The sequence below is a fragment of the Podarcis erhardii genome (assembly GCF_964252035.2).
Source record: "Podarcis erhardii genome assembly, chromosome: 10".
Lineage (NCBI taxonomy): Eukaryota > Metazoa > Chordata > Lepidosauria > Squamata > Lacertidae > Podarcis > Podarcis erhardii.
The window spans coordinates 6,346,055-6,366,820 of NC_138500.1; the positions used below are offsets into that span (position 1 = coordinate 6,346,055).

The window sequence follows — 20,766 nt, forward strand, 5'->3', positions numbered from 1 at the left end:
TTAACCAGCCGAAGGACTGGTTGAAGAGGAACGTTCTTGCCTGGCGTCTAAATGAAGGCGCTAGTTATAAAGCAATAATGTGTATTCCTACTTTTTAAAGCAGGAATACACAGTGTCTTTGTCTAGTAGATGTGGCACTGAGTGAATATGCCTGGATAGAGCAGAAGATCTGTACACTCAGAAGCCAAAGGGCAGCAGATGAACACCGCCTTAGAGTGACAAATCTTTGGAAATGGGCCGCCTTCGGGTGTGGTCCCTGCCCAAGGCATCCGGCAGCTGTGTCACTTGAAATAAGAGCTTTGCAAAGGAAGCCAGCACTGCTGTGATTATTTTGTTGCTTGCAGGCATCATCAGGCTTTAATAATAATAATAATAATAATAATAATAATAATAATAATAATAATAAATTTATACCCCACCCATCTGGCTGGTTTTTCCCAGCCACTCTGGGCGGCTTCCAACAGAATATATAAATACAATAATCTATTACAGCCCCTTCATGGATCACTGCCTTGCCGTGGCGAAGGGGCCTGAATAACTCAGAGAAGCTATGAGCTATGCCGTGCAGGGCCACCCAAGATTGACAGGTCATAGTGGAGAGTTTTGACCAAACGTGATCCACCTGGAGCAGGAACCGGCAAGCCACTCCAGTATCCCTGCCAAGAAAACCCCATGGACAAAGGCAACAGGCATATAAAAGTTATGATGCTGGAAGATGAGCCCCTCAGGTCGGAGAAGGGGACGACAGAGGACGAGATGGTGGGACAGTGTTCTCGAAGGTACAAACATGAGTCTGACCAAACTGCGGGAGGCAGTGGAAGACAGGAGTGCCTGGCGTGCTCTGGTCCAGGGGGTCACAAAGAGTTGGACACGACTAAACGACTAAACAACAACAATCTATTACAGTGGTACCTCGGGTTAAGAACTTAATTAGTTCCGGAGGTCCGTTCTTAACCTGAAACTGTTCTTAACCTGAAGCACCACTTTAGCTAATGGGGCCTTCTGCTGCTGCCGTGCCGCCGGAGCACGATTTCTGTTCTCATCCTGAAGCAAAGTTCTTAACCCGAGGTACTATTTCTGGGTTAGTGGAGTCTGTAACCTGAAGCATATGTAACCTGAAGCGTATGTAACCCAAGGTACCACTGTAAAAATTAAAAGCTTCCCTAAACAGGGCTGCCTTCAGATGTCTTCTAAAAGTCTGGTAGTTGTTTTTCTCTTTGACATCTGGTGGGAGGGCGTTCCACAGGGCGGGCGTCACCACCGAGAAGGCCCTCTGCCTGGTTCCCTGTAACTTGGCTTCTCGCAGGGAGGGAACCGCCAGAAGGCCCTCGGAGCTGGACCTCAGTGTCCGGGCTGAACAATGGGGATGGAGACACTCCTTCAGGTATACTGGACCAAAGCCATTTAAGTAAGCCAATTCCGGAGCCTGCAGCATGTGTGAGTTGGCCGTTCCACAGCTCTCCAGCATTAATATAATAATACTTTATTATTTATACCCCGCCCATCTATGGCTGCTTGCCTGTTTGAGAAAGAATCGTTTGCTCACCTGCTTGCACAAGTTAATTGTTCAGCACCCAAATGTACGGTTAGAGTTGATGGTTCATGCAGCAGGACGGAGTGGTCTCTCTTAGGACAGGGCTTTGGGGGGAGAATAAAATGAAATTGTCTCGCCGTACCATTATTATATAAAACAGGCATCCCCAACCTTCGGCCCGCCAGTTGTTTTGGCCTACAACTCCCATCATCCCTAGCTAACAGGACCAGTGGTCAGGGATGATGGGAATTGTAGTCCAAAACATCTGGAGGGCTGAATGTTGGGAATGCCTGATATAAAAGCTGGGCATTTTTAGAATAAAGGTGTATAGTTCTGGCCACCCTCTGATCTTGGGCTAGGGGCAGGGCCCAAAATAAATGAATACCAAAATGCGAAAGAGATTGGAGTACCTTCTGTATGCAGAATGTTTAACACTTCTTTAGGGACACGGGTGGCGCTGTGGGTTAGACCACAGAGCCTAGGACTTGCTGATCAGAAGGTCAGCAGTTCGAATCCCCACAACGGGGTGAGCTCCCATTGCTCGGCCCCTGCTCCTGCCAACCTAGCAGTTCGAAAGCACGTCAAAGTGCAAGTAGATAAAAAGGTACCGCTCTGGCGGGAAGGTAAATGGCGTTTCTGTGCACTGCTCTGGTTCACCAGAAGCGGCTTAGTCATGCTGGCCACATGACCCGGAGTACGCCGGCTCCCTCAGCCAATAAAGCGAGATGAGCACCGCAACCCCAGAGTTGGCCACGACTGGACCTAATGGTCAGGGGTCCCTTTAACTTTACCTTTAGTTTAGAGGATATGGGCAATTTCTGCGTTGGGGAAAACAATGACCAAAATAGCTGCAACGCCCGGGCATGAATGGTCTTATTTACTTGAAAAAACAGAACCGTAGAATTTGAAGGCAACTAGTCCACTCCCAGAAATGCAGGAATCACAGCTAAATAACCCTTTAACATATAGCTATCCAACCTGGGTTTGAAAATCTCCAGCGAAGGAAAGTCCACCACGTTTTGTCGAATTCTATTCTGCTGTCAAACAGCTTTTTAAAAGAGTGCGGATGATACTGAGATAGATGGGCCAATAGATACTTTTCCCGCCCTGACCTGGCCACAGTGATCCATGCGACGGTTACCTCCAGGCTTGACTACTGTAATTCGCTCTGCACGGGGCTGCCCTTGAAACTGTCCCATAAACTCCAGTGGGTGCAGAATGCTGCAGTGAGGCTCCTCACGGGGTCCCTGCCATGGGAGCATATTCACCCAGTGCTTTACCAGTTGCACTGGTTCCCGGTGGAGTATAGGGTCAGGTTCAAGGTGCTGGTCTTGACCTTTAAAGCGCTTTGTGGCTTAGGGCCCTCGTATCTACGGGACCACCTCTCTTGGTTTGCCCCGCAGAGGACCTTAAGGTCCATGAATAACCATAGTTTAGAGGTCCCAGGCCCTAAGGAAGTCAGACTATCCTCCACCAGGGCCAGGGCCTTCTCAGTGATGGCTCCGACCTGGTGGAATGCTCTGTTCCATGAGACTAGGGCCCATCAAGATTTAACCTCCTTTTGCCAGGCCTGTAAGACAGAGCTATTCCGTCTGGCCTTTAATTTGAATTCAGCCTGATCTTTTATTTCCCTTCTCTTCCCTCCCCCTCCCCCTCCACCCGCTCTGAGACCCCACAGCTAATTCTCCCCTGCCCTCCGCGCTGGCCCAAGTAGGACCAATTCAGCCAGCTAGCCCTGGGGATTATCTAATTGATTTTTGAATTTTATTGTTATTCATGTTTTTATACTGTATTTTATGCTGCTTTTATAATTAAGTGTTTTAAAGCGTTTTAAATTTGTTGTTAGCCGCCCCGAGCCCGTTTTTTGAACTGGGAAGAGCGGGGTATAAATAAAAAATTATTATTATTTATTATTATCAGACAGATTCCGATACACCTACACAAAGGAATGAAAATGTCTCAACCTGCAGCCCAAAGCAACCAAGAATGGGAGCGACGGATGGAAGGACTGATTTCTGTTCTGACCTACGTCCATCGCATGTGGTGTTGCTTCTCTTCCACTGCAGTTCAGCTTCCAACAAAAAAAGAGAGCATTATTTTGCTTGCTGTCCAGTGTGGCAGACATTCCACAGCAGTCATTCCAATGCAGAGGAAACACAATGCAAAATGCAGGATAAGTCGTCCATGATATATCGTTTGTGGATTAAAAACAACAAATAGCAGCAGGGCTGGTTTTCTTTCTGGACAAGCAAGCGACCACTGGCAATTTCCGTCTCTGCGTCGGAATCCTCCAGCATCTACTCCTGGGAGCTTCACTTATCTCGATTCCAAAGCCAAGGGGCCACTGCAGAGAAGGCCCTGCTTGCACTCCCGGTGAAGGCGACTTCCGTTACTGATGGACAGGGCAGGGCGGCACTGGGATTTCATCAAAAATTTGGAGGAGGGCTGGCTTCTTCGCAAGCTGCCGTGTGTGCGTTCCAGTACTGTCAGGGGAGTCCCGCAACCCCGCCTGCAGGAGAATTTGCACGCAGGCAGCATGCTGGCCTGAGCATGCCAGGTGCAGGGCTGTGGGAAGAGAAGAAACAGACTTAAGATCAAAAGGGAAGGGTTTGGTGGCCTGCCACTCATGGCACAGCTTCTTTCTCGCTTAGCTGCCTGCGTTTACAGTTGATTAAGCTGCATGAGTGTTCAATGGGAAGCCAGTTAGGTATTGTGGTTAAAGCATTGAAGAGACCAGGGTTCTCAGCTGTCAGGGAACTGCCATCGGAAAGACAGGTGGTGGAGGGGCTCTCAGAAGCTAGGAGAGAATTAGCAGCGGGGGAAGGTACCAGCAGGGGGAGTGCGGGAGATCAGAGAGAGAGTGAGGCGCAGGAATTGCTCAGGGAATCTTCCAGCGAAAACAGTGGAGAAGTCGCAGGACCTCCTATAGGTACACCCACTCCGCGCCGGAAACTGTCGCACCGAGAATCCAGACGACGCGTTTCCGTTAAGGAGCTTCTATGCTGGAGTTGTTTCCGTAAACGCCCACTGTCGGATTCTGCCAGCGATTAAGGGAGTCATGCTTAAGGGGCTCCGCTGTACACAGTCTTGAGAAACATGCCCAAGATCTGAGGGACTGAACTTTTACGCACAAGTAGCTCATAATCCCATCACATCAGCCATGAGAACCACGTTCCATTGAGCTCATTGGAAGAAAAGGATGCAGGGCGAGATATAAAATGCAATAAATAAATAAAATACAGTGGTACCTCGGGTTACGAACGCTTCAACTTTTTTTGGGTTACGAACGATTGTAACCCGGAAGCAAGTTGTCCAAGCTCTCGGAGGCAAACCTGGACATTGGCGGGGCCTACAGAGCTCTCTAAGGCCTCTGCGAATGCAGGGAACCAAGCCCCAGCATCCGCGGTGCCTACAGGGCTCCGCAAATGCTGAGAGCCAAGCCCCGACATTCACAGGGCCTGCAGAGGCTTTGCGACTGGGCTCCAGCCGCAGGAGCTCTCTGAGGCCTCCACGAATGTCGGGAGCCAAGCCGATTGTGACTGTGGAAGAGGACCCTGAGCCCTCTCCAAACAGTGAGTTTGGAAATAAATTTTAATTTTTTTTCATCTAAAATACTCTCTTATTTATTTTATAGTACAGTACATTGATTATTGCCTTCATTTTATGGATCAATGGTCTCATGAAACAGTAAAATTTGTGTTAAATTCCTGTTTTAGGGGGTGTTTTTTCATCGTCTGGAACGGATCAATCCACTTTCCATTACTTTCAATGGGAAAGTGCGCTTCAGGTTAAGAACGCTTCAGGTTAAGTATAGACTTCCGGAACCAATTAAGTACTTAACCTGAGGTACCACTGTAAGGCAGAAATCGCCTTCTTGACCACTGGACCCACTATTGGTCTTGCCCGCCCCATCCGCCAGAGCCTTTAAAGAGTCTTTAAAGGCAGGGGAAGCCCCTAACTCACGGAGGGTTTGAGACCCAGCAGCTACCTTCACTTGGTGTAGCCGGCCAGTGGAAGCCATTTCCCAGGATTGTGGCCGCTGTCGCATGCTGACAGCTTCATTCACACACACACACACACACACACACACAATTTTCTGTTTTGCAATTTAGAATACTCATTTAAACATCCTTAAAATATCAATGACTTCCCTTCTTCTCTCTCCCATGGTTCATTTTGCATATCATAAATCCCTGCATATTCTGCAGAAACTAAACCAATCAGTCTTCCATTACTACATCCATCAAAACTTATTTACACTGTTGAATTTATCTTAATGCTGCCAACATTTTCAAGTGTACACAATTCCCCCGACATATATTCAATAAACATTTTCCAATCTACTCTAAACGTATGTTCTTCTTGTTCTCTTATTCTATATGCTAAGTCTGCAAGCTGCGCATATTCTGTCAGCTTAAGTTGCCATTCTTTAGTTGAGACCTCACTTGTTTTCCATTTTGGGGCTAACAAAACACAGGCCGCAGTAGTGGCATAAATAACCTTTTTTGACACCTGGGAATTTCCATCTGAATTATCCCCAACAAAAATGACTCTGGGTTGTTTTTTTGGAAAAGTACTTTTAAACATTTTTTTCAATTCATTATGCATCATTTCCCAATATTCTTTTGCCCTTTTACAGGTCCACCACATATGAAAGAACGTTCCCGCTACCTCATTGCATCTCCTCATTGCATGTTGACAGCTTCCAGGAGGCACAGGTGAGAGCTAAGTGCAGGATGGGGACCAAAGGTGGACAAGCGACCCCAGAAGGAGCCTGTCATGTCCCCCACCAGAGGTATTACCCCTCCCCTAATACCCCATCCACCCCACTGGAAGCCTGTTTGTGCAAATGCCAGACGTAACTGGTCCCATCACCTCCTGGCAAATAGAAGGGGAAGAAATGGAGGCAGTGAGAGATTTTACTTTCTTGGGCTCCATGATCACTGCAGATGGTGACAGCAGCCACGAAATTAAAAGACGCTGCTTCTTGGGAGAAAAGCAATGACAAACCTAGACAGCATCTTATAAAACAGAGACATCACCTTGCCAGCAAAGGTCTGTACAGTTAAAGCTATGGTTTCCCCAGTAGTGATGTATGGAAGTGAGAGCTAGACCATAAAGAAGGCTGATCGTCGAAGAATGGACACTTTTGAATTCTGATGCTGGAGGAGACTCTTGAGAGTCCCATGGATTGCAAGAAGATCAAACCTCTCCATTCTAAAGGAAATCAGCCCTGAGTGCTCACTGGAAGGACAGATCCTGAAGCTGAGGCTCCAAGACTTTGGCCACCTCATGAGAAGAGAAGACTCCCTGGAAAAGACCCTGATGTTGGGAAAGATGGAGGGCACAAGCAGAAGGGGACGACAGAGGACGAGATGGTTGGACAGTGTTTTCGAAGCTACCAGCCTGACTTTGACCAAACTGCGGGAGGCAGTGGAAGACAGGAGTGCCTGGCGTGCTCTGGTCCAGGGGGTCATGAAGAGTCAGACACGACTAAACGACTAAACAACAACAACAACAATCCCAATAAGAAGCGTGAAAGGGTCTTACCGGTACGATTTTTCCCATCCTTCGCATTCAGATCAGCGCCAAGCGACAGAAGCGTCTTGATTGTGCCTGCGTGTCCTTCCTGCGTTGTTAGAGAAGAGACACAACTTTCACGCTCAGCAAAAAATAAACAAAACCAGAACCTTTTTCTATCTAGGCCAGGGATCTGGGAACCTGTGGCTGTCCTGATATTTATTGGACTCCAGCTTCCATCATCCTTGACCATTGGCCATAAAGGCTGGGGCTGATGGGAGTTGGAGTCCCACAACATCCGGATCATCACAAGTCCCCCTCCCTCCCATTTCATTCCCATTCCCCTTCTGGTTTCAAGGTGGACAATCCGACACAGTGCAGATTAGCAGTGGGCTAGACACACTGCTTGTACAAAGGTCCAAATTTCAGCCCTAGACTCAGCTATAGTAGTAAAGAAAACAATGATTTGAATGTACTATAAACATGCAGCACCAGATGGCGCCAGAGAACAGGAAATTTTTATGTGTTTTTTCATAGGGTTTTTTAATTATTATTTTGTTGAAATGATCTAATTTCTGGTTTATTTAGAGCATTTCCTCCTCCTGTTGGTAGATTCACCCCCTGACACCTAGAGTTGCTACCTTTGTTCTGGCAAAATACAGGACAGGGCGTGGCGGTCCTTTACATTTATAAAAATATTTTTTATATATATAAAAATATGCTGATATATAGATAGATAGATAGACACACACACACACACACATATATCACATACATAAATATACATACATATACACTCACACAAACACACACACACATATATATGAGAGTGTGTGTGTCTACATATATATATATATATGTGTGTGTGTATGTATATATGTATATATATGGGACACAGGTGGCGCTGTGATCTAAACCACAGAGCCTAGGGCTTGCCGATCGCGACCGGGTGAGGTCCTGTTGCTCTGTCCCTGCTCCTGCCAACCTAGCAGTTTGAAAGCACGTCAAAGTGCAAGTAGATAAGTAGGTACCGCTCTAGTGGGAAGGTAAACGGCGTTTCCGTGCGCTGCTCTGGTTCGCCAGAAGTGGCTTAGTCATGCTGGCCACATGACCCGGAAGCTGTACGCCGGCTCCCTCTGCCAATAAAGTGAGATGAGCGCCACAACCCCAGAGTCAGCCACGACTAGACCTAATGGTCAGGGGTCCCTTTACTATATATATATATATATGTGTGTGTGTGTGTGTGTGTGTGTGTGTTTTATATATATATATATCTCAGAGTGGTTTACAACAGTCCCACCTAAAACCATACAATAAAAACAATTTTTTAAACATCAGAAATTAATTATTATGGGCCATAAGACTGCAGGAAAGGGCCTGTCTTGTATTAATTGATGGGATATAAGCTACTCTGGGAGCTTTTTTGGATGAAAAGCCCCTCCAAACGCCCTCAATAAATGAACAAAAGGACTGGGAACTCCTCTCTCTCTCCCCCCCCCCTTCTTTGCCACAGACCCTAGAAAGCCACTGCCAGTCAGAGTAGAGAAAATTGTATTTTTATGTTGTGAACCGCCCTGAGATATATGGATGAAGGGTGATATACCAATTTAAATAATAATAATAACAACTATTATTATTATTATTATTATTATTTATACCCCGCCCATCTGGCTGGGTTTTCCCAGTCACTCTGGGCAGCCTCCAACAGAACATTAAAATACAATAACCTATTAAACATTAAAAGCTTCCCTAAACAGGGAATAATAAAATAAAAAAATTCCTTCCAGTAGCACCTTAAAGACCAACTGAGTTAGTTCTAGGTATGAGCTTTCGTGTGCATGCACACTTCTTCAGATACACTGAAACAGTGTATTCGGCTACCTATCTGTAACAGGGAATAATAATACAGTGGTACCTCGGGTTAAGTACTTAATTTGTTCCGGAGGTCCGTACTTAACCTGAAACTGTTCTTAACCTGAAGCACCACTTTAGCTAATGGGGCCTCCTGCTGCTGCCGCGCCACCGGAGCACGATTGCTGTTCGCATCCTGAAGCAAAGTTCTTAACCTGAAGCACTATTTCTGGGTTAGCGGAGTCTGTAACCTGAAGCGTCTGTAACCTGAAGCGTCTGTAACCTGAAGCGTATGTAACCTGAGGTAGCATTGTAATAATAATAATAATAATAATAACAACAACAACAATAATAATATCAGACTAGATGGGACCAAGGCTCTGGCTCAGGGATAAGGCAAGCCCACATGTTCGTACGATGAATTGCACATGTCGGCAATTCAGTTTTAATAGCCCGATTTATCTTCTGCAGGCCATGCGCTGGCAGCTGAAAAGCTGCTGAGAGAATTAAGTCTCGTGAAGATAAAAGGCTGGATTCCTAACTGTAAATCTAATTCGCTTCTGCTTAGCAGGCCAGCGTCGCTCTTTCTAATGGCAGGCTCATTGGCTGAGCGCTGGGCAGCCAAAAATGGAGCCAGTGATGTACAAGATGCGGGGGATCAGAATGAGCAGAGAATTTCCTAGTTTTAAAGGAGTGAAACAATAGAGTGTCTTTGTGCAGGGAGAAAAGGGCAGCATGGAATAAAGCTGGTGTGGAGGAACTTCTTATTATTCTTATGTATTACCGTATTTTTCGCTCTACAAGACGCACCAGACCATAAGATGCACCTAGTTTTTGGAGGAGGAAAACAAGAAAAAAAAAATTCTGAATCTCAGAAGCCAGAACAACAAGAGGGATTGCTGCGCAGCGAAAGCAGCGATCCCTCTTGCTGTTCTGGCTTCTGTGATAGCTGCACAGCCTGCATTCGCTCCATAAGACGCACACACATTTCCCCTAACTTTTTAGGAGGGAAAAGGTGAGTCTTATAGAGCAAAAAATACGGTATGTTTGTAGGCCACCCTTCATATGCAGTTCTCAGGGTGGTTCGCAGCCTAAAAATGCATTATTAAAAACACAAGGTAAAGGTAAAGGGACTCCTGACCATTAGGTCCAGTCGCGGACGACTCTGGGGTTGCGCCACTCATCTCGCTCTATAGGCCGAGGGAACCGGCGTTTGTCTGCAGACAGCTTCCGGGTCATGTGGCCAGCATGACTAAGCCGCTTTTGGCGAACCAGAGCAGCGCACGGAAACGCCATTTACCTTCCCGCTGGAGTGGTACCTATTATCTACTTGCACTTTGACGTGCCTTTGAACTGCTAGGTTGGCAGGAGCAGGGACCGAGCAACGGGAGCTCACCCCATCGCGGGGATTCGAACCACCGAGCTTCTGATCAGCAAGTCCTAGGCTCTGTGGTTTAACCCGCAGCGCCACCCAACGTCCCTATTAAAAACACAAAGTACATGATTAAAAACAAGGACAAAAAAAACTTAGCCCCCTGCAACCCATTGGCTCTACAGATGTTGCTAACTACAACTCCCATCATTCCCACCTGTCAGGGAACTGCCATCGGAGAGAGAGGTGGTGGATAAGTTCCATGAGAATAGGAGAGAATCTGCAGCAGAAGGAACCAGCAGGGGGAGTGCAGGAGTCACAGCGGAGGGGAGGCTCTGGGATACTTCCAGTGACGACAGTGAAGAGGTAACAAGACCCCCGTTAGGAACTCCCACCCTGCGCCGGAAACTGTCACGCAGAGAGTCACGAAAGCGCATGTCTGTCAAACAGCTTTTATGTTGGCGTAGGTTCCGTAGACGCCCACTGTCAGATTCTACCAGCGACTAACGGAGTCATGCTTTGGGGAGCTCCGTTAGTGCCTAGGTTGGGATGACCAGCCAAACCCCAGAGGGATCAAGCTTTACGCACAAGCAGCTCATTATCCCATCACAGCAATCTGACAGTCTCTGAAAGCAGCTTGTGCAAGCAGAGGGCATCATGAGCGAACCAGCTGGAACCGGAGGTGCAGGAGCTGGGGCTGGAGGAGGTCCAAGCCTGGAAGACAGGTACAGGGCGTTGGAGGTCCAGCTCGCGCTGCAAACGGCGAGGCTCGAGGAGAGGAGGGCTCAAGATGCGGATAAAGGGAAACCCACCCCACTTGCCAGAAAGGTGCCTGGATTGGTGCAGAAATTTGGGGGGGATCCCAGGAACTATCAAGCCTTTAGGACAGAGATGCAATATGCTCTTAACCTACTGTTTGATGACTTCCCTGATGAGAACTCTAGAGTGGCGTACGTGATCGGCCATCTAGAGGGAGGGGCGAGGGACTGGGTGCGGCCCCTGATGGCAGCCAATAATGAAATCTTAAAGGACACTATGAAGTTTTTTCGCGCCATGGACTTGATGTTTTCCAGTGAGATTGAGCAAGGGGTGGTGCGGAGGCAGTTAATGGCGTGTAAACAGGGGAGCCGATCTGTACGTGAGTACTGGACTGAGTTCAGCATGCTGATTCATAGACTGGGGTGGGACCTTGCGAGTGAACCTATTCAAATGCTGTTTGAAGAAGGGCTCTCTCCGGCAGTGAAAGATGAACTTTCCCGGGCGCCCAGGGCGGAGTCTATGGATCATCTGACTAAATCAGCGCTGTCCATAGGAGCGCGCCAGGAGGCAAGGGCTTTGGAAAAGCGGGAAGGAAAAGGGGAACGTTGGAAGGATTTCCGCATTCCAGAGATTCCGGAGCAGCCTTTCCCGCCAGCAGAGCCGATGGAAATTGGAACAGCGCGCGCGCGCGCAGTTTCAAACACCAGTGAAGGGCGGAAGAAGGAGGGGAAGGGCGCCAAGAGATGTTATCTCTGCCAACAGCCAGGTCACTTTGCCAGAGTCTGTCCGCAAAGGAAGGAATGGCAAGGAATGGCGGGAACTGTTGGGGGGAAGGAGGAAGGAGAAACAAGCAGCGAGCAAGTAAAAGCCAACGCCTGGCTGCCAGCATCAGGGCACCGCAGTCAGGCAGAGGAGAAGTGAATGTGCCCACGCCGGAACCTCCAAGACCAGCGCTTGTGATAGAGGTGTTGCTGGAACTGTCCAATGGACACCCACTAAAGATAAAAGCGCTATTGGATTCAGGCAGCTCCTGTAATTTCATGAGTAAGGAGTTTGCAGCTGAACACCAGATACAGACTATCCCATTAAGTAAGCCTTTGCAGGTTACCACGATTGATGGGAGGGAACTGTTGGGAGGAGAAGTGAGCCAGCAGACTGTTCCAATGGTAATGAGGGTGGCAAGACACACAGAACTGATAGCGTTTAACGTAGCCACTTTGGGAGGAGCTCCCATTATTTTGGGAATGAGCTGGCTAGCACTACACGATCCTCTAGTAGGCTGGCATCAGAGAGTGGTTTCCTTTGGATCAGCACATTGCCTAGAACACTGCAAAGAGGGAGAGGTTCAGGCAGGGGCCAGGGCCACTCTAGCAGGGGTGGAAGTGATGGGCAAGGGCAAGGTGCCACCACAATATGCTGACTTGATTGACGTCTTTAGCGAAAAGGAAGCAGATAGACTGCCCCCGCACAGACCCTTTGACTGTCAAATTAACTTACTCCCAGGGGCACAATTGCCAGTGGGCAAGCTGTATGCAATGTCAGACAGTGAAATGCAGGAGTTAAGGGAGTTCATTGACAAGAATCTCAAGCGAGGTTTCATCAGAGAGTCACGAGCGGTGGGGGGCAGCCCAGTGTTCTTTGTGGACAAAAAACACACGGGCAAACCGAGGCTTGTATGTGACTTCAGAAGCCTAAATGCAGTGTCAGAACCAGTGACTTTCCCTATGCCTAGAATTGATGACATTCTGACACAGGTGAGAAAAGGGAAAATTTTTACCAAGCTGGACCTTAGGGGGGCATATAACTTGATACGTGTGAGAAAGGGGGATGAGTGGAAGACCACTATGTTCACCCCCTTGGGGGCTTTTGAGTATTTAGTTATGCCTTTCGGATTACAAGCGGGCTCCGCCTGCTTTCAATCATTCATGAATCACGTCCTGGGGCCACTGCTCTACAAGAACTGCGTAGCGTTCTTAGATGACGTCCTGGTGTACTCAGCGAATGAGGAGCAGCATGTGCGAGATGTAAGAGAGGTACTGAGCAAGTTGCGAGAAAATCGGCTGTGGGTGAAACTGGAGAAGTGTCAGTTTCATACCAGGGAGGTGGAATTCCTGGGGTACCGGTTGTCTGACAAGGGGTTGGCCATGGATCCCAGCAAGGTTCAAGCGGTACTGGAATGGAAAACACCAAAGACCAAGAAGGACGTGCAAAGGTTCCTGGGCTTCGGAAACTTCTATAGGAAGTTCATCAAGAACTTTGCCCATTTGACAGCGCCTATCACGGATTGTCTTAGTAGCAAAAAGAAATTTGTTTGGACGGAAGAAGCGCAGCGGGCGTTCGAACGCTTAAAGCAGGCGTTTGCGTCGGAAGAGCAACTGTTGCATGTGGATCTACAACAACCAATGAGAGTGGAGACTGACGCGTCAGACCGAGCGGTGGGGGCCGTTCTTCTCCAGCCGGGAAAAGATACGTCTGAATGGAGACCGTGTGCATTCTTCTCGCGGAAGTTGAACAAATCCGAGAGGAACTACACAGTATACGACCGAGAACTGCTCGCCATTCATGAAGCCTTCCAGAAATGGCGGCACTTGCTGATTGGGGCGCAGCACAAGGTTCAAGTCCGAACTGACCACAAAAATCTGGAATATTGGAGAACAGCCCGAGTGCTGAACCAGAGACAAGTACGATGGGCCCAGGAGTTCTCCAAATTCCACTTTGAGATTCGTTACGTGCCCGGATCCGAGAACGTGAGGGCGGACGCTCTTTCCAGGAAACCTGAGTACTTAGAGGGGGAGGGAGCGCCCGAGGCAAGGCATGTAATCCCTGAAGACCGCTGGGTGTGTGGGGCGGCATTGGTGGGGCAGAGGGAACTGATAGAGGGTACTGAGAACGATGAATACGCCCAAGGGAAACTCAGAGAGCTCCGGAGGGCAGAGGAGAACACAGGGGGGTTTGAAGAAAAGAACGGGGCGTTGTATTACAAAGGGGCACTGTACATACCCGACGGGGAACTGAGGGGCAGAGTACTCAAGCAGTTGCATGACAGCCCCACCGCGGGACATTTTGGACAGCACAAAACCATGTGGTTGGTTACCAGGGAGTTTTGGTGGCCCAAGGTGAGGGAGGACGTACGGGAATATGTCAGGGGTTGCGTCAGGTGCCAGCGAGCAAAAGGAGAGAGGGTGGCGCCAGCGGGGCTATTACAACCCTTACCCACGCCCGAAAGGCCATGGGAGGCAGTATCCATAGATTTTATGACGGACCTGCCAAAATCCAAAGGCAAAACAGCTGTCATGGTGGTGGTAGATCTATTAACCAAGATGTGTCATTTTATAGCTTGTTCACATGCAGTCACAGCGGAGGAAACCGCCAAGTTGTTTGTAGAACATATTTTTAGGTTGCATGGCGCCCCCTTGAGGGTTTTGAGCGACAGAGGGAAACAATTTACTTCCAGGTTCTGGAGGAAACTGATGAGCTTATTACACGTAGAACTCAATTTCTCAACTGCTCGGCACCCAGAAACCAATGGGCAAGCGGAAAGGGCAAATGGGATTTTACAACAATACCTGAGGTGTTATGTAAAAGACAGAGAAAATGATTGGGTGGATAAGTTACCTCTAGCAGAATTTGCCTACAACAACGCGGAGAACGTGTCCACAGGGATGAGTCCCTTTCTGGCAAATTATGGGTGTCACCCCCGGGCATTCCCAGGAGAGGGAGGGGAGAGGTGGAGCGTGCCGGCGGCGGAATATTTTTTTGAAGAGATGGAAGCGATCCACCGTCAGCTTCAACTTAACTTAGAGAAAGCCAAGGAAGAATATAAGAAGCAAGCAGACAAAAATAGGAGGGAAGGTGAAACCATAAGGGTGGGGGACCGGGTGTGGTTATCCACCCAAGGACTACCGTTCAAAGGAGGGTGTAAGAAATTGAGACCCAAAAGATTGGGACCCTTTGAGGTCATACAGCAGGTCAACCCAGTAGCATTCAAACTCAGGCTGCCCAGTCACATGAAGTTACACCCAGTATTTCACAGGTCATTACTGTCGCCGTACCGAGAGGGACGTGAGTGGGGGGAGCATGAGAGAGAGGCCACCCAAACGCCCGTGATAGAAGAGAGAGAGCGCGACATGAACGTGGCAGGAATCATTGATTCCAGGTGGAAGGGGAATCAGGTGGAATATCTGGTAGAATGGGAGGGGGAAGTAGAGTCGGAAAACACTTGGGTACCAGCAGAGGTAGTCAATGACGAGGTTTTAATAGAAACATTTCATCAGCGTTTCCCAAGAAAACCGCAACCCGTGGCACGATTTAGAAGGGAACACTTTGGTACCACCGATGAGGAAGGAGAGTTTGAAGGGTTCCCTGAGTCAGGGGTGGGTGAGGAAGCCGACTCAGACGAAGAAGAGGAAGACGGGGAGAGAGACGGTACGCCGTGGCTAGAAGTGTTTGAATCCTCGGACGACGAGGAGAGTTCCTTCAGGGGCTTTCCGTCCTCACCGCCAGTGGGAGAGGAGGCGGGAGGGGGTGAAGGGGGCCCTGGGGGGGAGGTGGATGTCAGGGAACTGCCATCGGAGAGAGAGGTGGTGGATAAGTTCCATGAGAATAGGAGAGAATCTGCAGCAGAAGGAACCAGCAGGGGGAGTGCAGGAGTCACAGCGGAGGGGAGGCTCTGGGATACTTCCAGTGACGACAGTGAAGAGGTAACAAGACCCCCGTTAGGAACTCCCACCCTGCGCCGGAAACTGTCACGCAGAGAGTCACGAAAGCGCATGTCTGTCAAACAGCTTTTATGTTGGCGTAGGTTCCGTAGACGCCCACTGTCAGATTCTACCAGCGACTAACGGAGTCATGCTTTGGGGAGCTCCGTTAGTGCCTAGGTTGGGATGACCAGCCAAACCCCAGAGGGATCAAGCTTTACGCACAAGCAGCTCATTATCCCATCACACCACCCATTAACATCTGGAGGGCTCCATCAGTAAAGCATGAGACTGTTGAATCTTAGGGTTGCGGGTTCGAAATCACGTGGGGCAATAGAGTCCTGTATCGCAGAGAGGGTTGGAGTAGATGATGCTTGGCAAGTCTACGATTCTACGCCAGTTCCATGCAACAGCATTGCACAGATGCGGGACAATGTTGTTTTTTTTTTCTCCATATAAATTTTTATTGGTTTTCCATACAGTCTAGATTGCATAAGTTGCATATAACATAGCTGTTACAAGAATCATATATATAGTACACAGTTATTTTGGGCTCCGCCAAGCCTCGGACTTCCCTTCACTTCATTGGTAAGTATCAGATAATTTCTAAAGTTACGTGTTTTATCTCCTTTACATATTTGCCAAACACTGTTAGAGTTGTTCCAACCCTGCCAGAGTCATCGAAGTTCTATACTTATCTCTTATATACGTCAGATATTTGTTCCAGTTTTCATGAAACTTCTGGTCATCCTGGTCTCTTAGTCTTCCTGTTATTCTAGCTAGTTCAGCATAATTTATCATCTTGATCTGCCAGTCATTTATAGTAGGTATTAATTCCATTTTCCAGCTTTGGGCTAATATAGTTCTAGCGGCCGTTGTGGCATACAGAAACAGATTTTTGTCCTCTTTTTTGATTTCCTTGCCAACTATGCCTAGCAGGAAAGCTTCAGGCTTTTGGGGAAAAGTATACTTAATTTTTTTTTTAAGCTCGTTGTAAATCAGTTCCCCAAAGCCTTTTACTTTACTGCATGTCCACCACATACGATTCTACGCCAGTTCCGTGCAACAGCATTGCACAGATGCGGGACAATGTTTAAAAGGAGAAACAAGGACAAGTGGGATATAAAATGGAAGAATGGTATAAAGAGGTGTGGGATATAGCTATGGTGACTGGGGACGGCCGCCGAGACCACATAACACTGGTTTTGAAAGACCTACATTGGCTCCCAGTATGTTTCTGAGCACAAAGTGTTGGTGCTGACCTTGAAAGCCCTAAATGGCCTCAGCCCAGTATCCCTGAAGGAGCGTCTCCATCCCCATAGCTAAGCCCAGACACTGAGGTCCAGCTATGAGGGCCTTCTGGCGGTTCCCTCACTCCGAGAAGCCAAGTAACAGGGAACCAGGCAGAGGGCCTTCTCGGTAGTGGCGCCCTCCCACCAGATGTCAAAGAGAACAACAACTACCTGACATTTAGAAGACGTCTGAAGGCAGCCCTCTTTAGGGAAGCTTTTAATGTGTGACATTTTGATGTATTTTTAATCCTTGTTGGAAGCCGCCCAGAGAGGCTGGGGAAACCCAGCCAGATGGGCGGGGTACAAATAATAAATTATTATTATTACAGTGGTACCTCGGGTTAAGTACTTAATTAATTCCGGAGGTCCGTTCTTAACCTGAAACTGTTCTTAACCTGAAGTACCACTTTAGCTAATGGGGCCTCCAGCTGCCACCATGCGATTTCTGTTCTCACCCTGAAGCAAAGTTCTTAACCCAAGGTACTATTTCTGGGTTAGTGGAGTCTGTAACCTGAAGTGTATGTAACCTGAAGCGTATGTAACCCGAGGTACCACTGTATCAATGATAAATTAACATATGCCATTAAGGTAAGATGGGGAATATGCAGGAAAAATGATTTTGAGGAGATATGGAAGGTGTAGAATTTGTACTGTTTTTTTAAAAAAATATTTTTAAAAAAGATTTCTTAGTTCACAAAAATCCGTGCATTGTCACTTTTAGAATTTGTACTGTTAAAAGGGGTCAAACCATCGCAAGAGGTGTTGAATTTTTGGGAGGTTGGATAGTTACAATGGAATGGTCTCAGTGGTGGGGTGCATGTTTTTATTCTTATTTATTTATGGTTATTACTTTGTCAAAATAATTATAAAAAAATAAAACTTAAAAGAAAAATAGAAAGGGGAAGCACAAGAAGTCTTGATTTGTTTTTTTAAAAAACGCTTTGTGCATCCGTATCTAATTTTGCCCCTTTCTAAAAATTTATTTATTGGTATGTGATTCTCTTTCTGTACATCTACCAAAGAATAAAATAAAATAAAATAAAGAAGAAGATTGGCAAAATAAATTACTGAACTATGCAGGGCAAATTATTACCAAAATCAGGCAACCATTCAATGCATTTGTTTAAAACTTTGTGTATAGATTCTTACATTAGTACAACTTTTAAAAGTCACTTGGAATAAGGTGAAGAAGGTTTTAAAATTGGATTGTTAAGTATATAAGGTTTTATAGACGTGCAGGAACAAGTACATTATAATGGAACCTGGAGGGAAATGCACCCACAAAAATTTATGGTTTAATATGGTAATGATTATTTTCTCTGTGTTTTTTCTTTTTGTTTTGTAATTTTTGGAAAATCAGTAAAATGTTATGAAAAAAAAGATTAAAATAAAATAGGGGGGAAAGGAGAAACCTCTTTTGGGAGAGCAGCCTTTGAAGGGATAGTAGCCGCCCCCCCCCCCCCAGTGAAAACTCCCAAGGAGAAAAGGAAAGGACCTTGGCAGCGTAATGCAAGGCCGTCAGCTGCAGCGAAGTGGCTCCGGCGTTGACGTCAACGCTGAGCTCTGAAACAAGGAACCGGAGGGCAGGATCCTGCGCTGTGACCGCGGCTTGGTGCAAAGGCTGAGCGCCGAGCGCGTCCCGGGCGGTGTAGCAAGCCTAAGGGTGTGAAAAGGCAAAGTCCTGTGTGAGAATCCAGCCCATGGGTAGGCAAACTAAGGCCTGGAGGCCGGATCTGGCCCATTCGCCTTCTCAATCCGGCCCACGGAAGGTCCGGGGATCAGCATGTTTTTTCATGAGTATAATGTGTCCTTTTGTTTAAAATGCATCTCTGGGTTATTTGTGGGGCCTGCCTGGTGTTTTCACATGAGTAGAATGTGTGCTTTTATTTAAAATGCATCTCGGGGTTATCTGTGGGGCATAGAAATTTGTTCACTTCCCCCTCCCCAAAAATATAGTCCGGCCCCCCACAAGGTCCGAGGGATAGTGTACTGACCTGACCCCCTGCTGAAAGTTTGCTGACCCCTGATCCACCCTAACCATCTGGAGTCACAACCTGCCAGAATCACAGGTCATCTCCGCACCAGATATTTAAAGCAGACACCAGCAATTTTTTTCAGCAGGGGGCCGGTCCACTGTCCCTCAGACCTTGTGGGGGGCCGGACTATATTTTGGAAAAAATAACAATGAACGAATTCCTATGCCCCACAAATAACCCAGAGGTGCATTTTAAATAAAAGGACACATTCTACTCATGTAAAAACACGCTGATTCCCGGACCGTCCATGGGCCGGATTGAGAAGGCAATTGGGCCGGATCCAGCCCCTGGGCCTTAGTTTGCCTACCCAGGGATTAAAGCATTGCTCTCCCACTTTAAACAGACACAACATCGTTTGCACGTACCTTATGTTTCTCTAGAAGCAGCTGCGCAATGCCAAGGTGGCCGTGTTGTATCGCGTCCATAAAAGGCGTGACGCCACATTTGTCCCTGCTGTCAGGTTGGTAGCAGCACCTTAGGATTAAGCACAAAAAGGACAAGTTAGAGCAGTGATTTCCGAAGGCATTGCCCCCCGGTGGGGGCCGTGGGATTACCTGGGGGTGGCATCACACACAAAGGAGTGTGCAAATGACTATCTGTGAAAAGCTGGACCCGTCTACTGCAATTAATTTGCAGATGACACCACCATAATGGGTTTAATAATAGGTGGAGACAAATCAGCATATAGAGGGGGGGTCCAAAAAATATCTGCATGGTGCCTAGAGAACAATTTGCACCTTAATATCAGCAAGACAAAGGAGATTGTTATGTAGTGAAGTTCTCACCCTGGGCCAGCAGGGGGATACTGTAGATAGTTATGCAAATAAGGGATCGAAAGTGACGTTCAGTGATTGGATAGTTTTAGAAAATTGTGACAGTTACATTGTACTGGAGCTCTATATAAGCAGGCTGACTGAACCCTTCAGTTCAGTTCTGTTCTGGCCTGTGAATAAACAAGAGCTGTTTGAAGAATCGCTGTGTCGTCTGATATGTTCACCCACAACTTAACAGAGATGGTGTTGGACTTTCGGAGGAAGAGAAGAGAACTAGCCCCACTGTACATCGGGGAGGGCTGTGTGGAGAGAGTCTCTTCCTTTAAATTCCTAGGAGTTTATCTCAGTGGAGACCTTACCTGGAAAATAAATACAACCCAGGTGGTTAAGAAAGCCCAACAGAGACTCCATCTCCTCAGAGTATTGCTAAAGAACGATGTCAATCAACATTTGATGATCTCCTTCTACCGGTCCACAATAGAAAGTGTCTTTTCCTACTGCATCACGGTGTGGTACGCTGGTTTGACATCAACTGATAGGAAGTGCCCACAGAGGGTGGTGAATACAGTGCAAGATATTATGGGCTGTCCCGTGAATCCGCTGGATGTAATAGCAGAAGAAGGTTGCCTCAGAAGAGTGAGGAAAATTCTCAGAGATGATTCACACCCTGGCCGGCACTTTCTTGATCTCCTGCCCTCAGGCAGAAGATAATAGAAGCCTGATTAGTCGCGCCAACAGGGTAAAGAACAGCTTCTATCCGTGGGCTGTTAGGCTGCTGAATGAAAAGATAACAACTGACTTTCGGGTTTGATGGGTGTGCATCAGTAAACGAGGGGAATTAAGACTAAGAGAGCTGAGTGGGGGGTGCTCGTGTAATCTCACTGTATACAAATTGTACAAGTGACAATAAAGTATTTCAGTTTCAATTTCAA

At 47.4% G+C, this 20,766-nt stretch overlaps 1 protein-coding gene across 1 annotated transcript in view; it reads right to left on the reverse strand.

The window, feature by feature from the left end:
* Positions 1–3,369: 3,369 nt before the first annotated feature.
* The window catches only part of ANKRD16 (ankyrin repeat domain 16), a 28,353-nt gene continuing 10,956 nt past the window's right edge, over positions 3,370–20,766 (reverse strand). Inside the window, exons 5-8 of the mRNA XM_081880124.1 lie at positions 19,427–19,535; positions 18,521–18,682; positions 7,085–7,163; positions 3,370–4,099 (exon numbers count right to left, since the gene is read on the reverse strand). Coding sequence (XP_081736250.1) covers positions 3,924–4,099; positions 7,085–7,163; positions 18,521–18,682; positions 19,427–19,535 — 526 coding nt within the window. The 3' untranslated portion in view covers positions 3,370–3,923. The remainder of the gene's footprint in view (positions 4,100–7,084; positions 7,164–18,520; positions 18,683–19,426; positions 19,536–20,766) is intronic.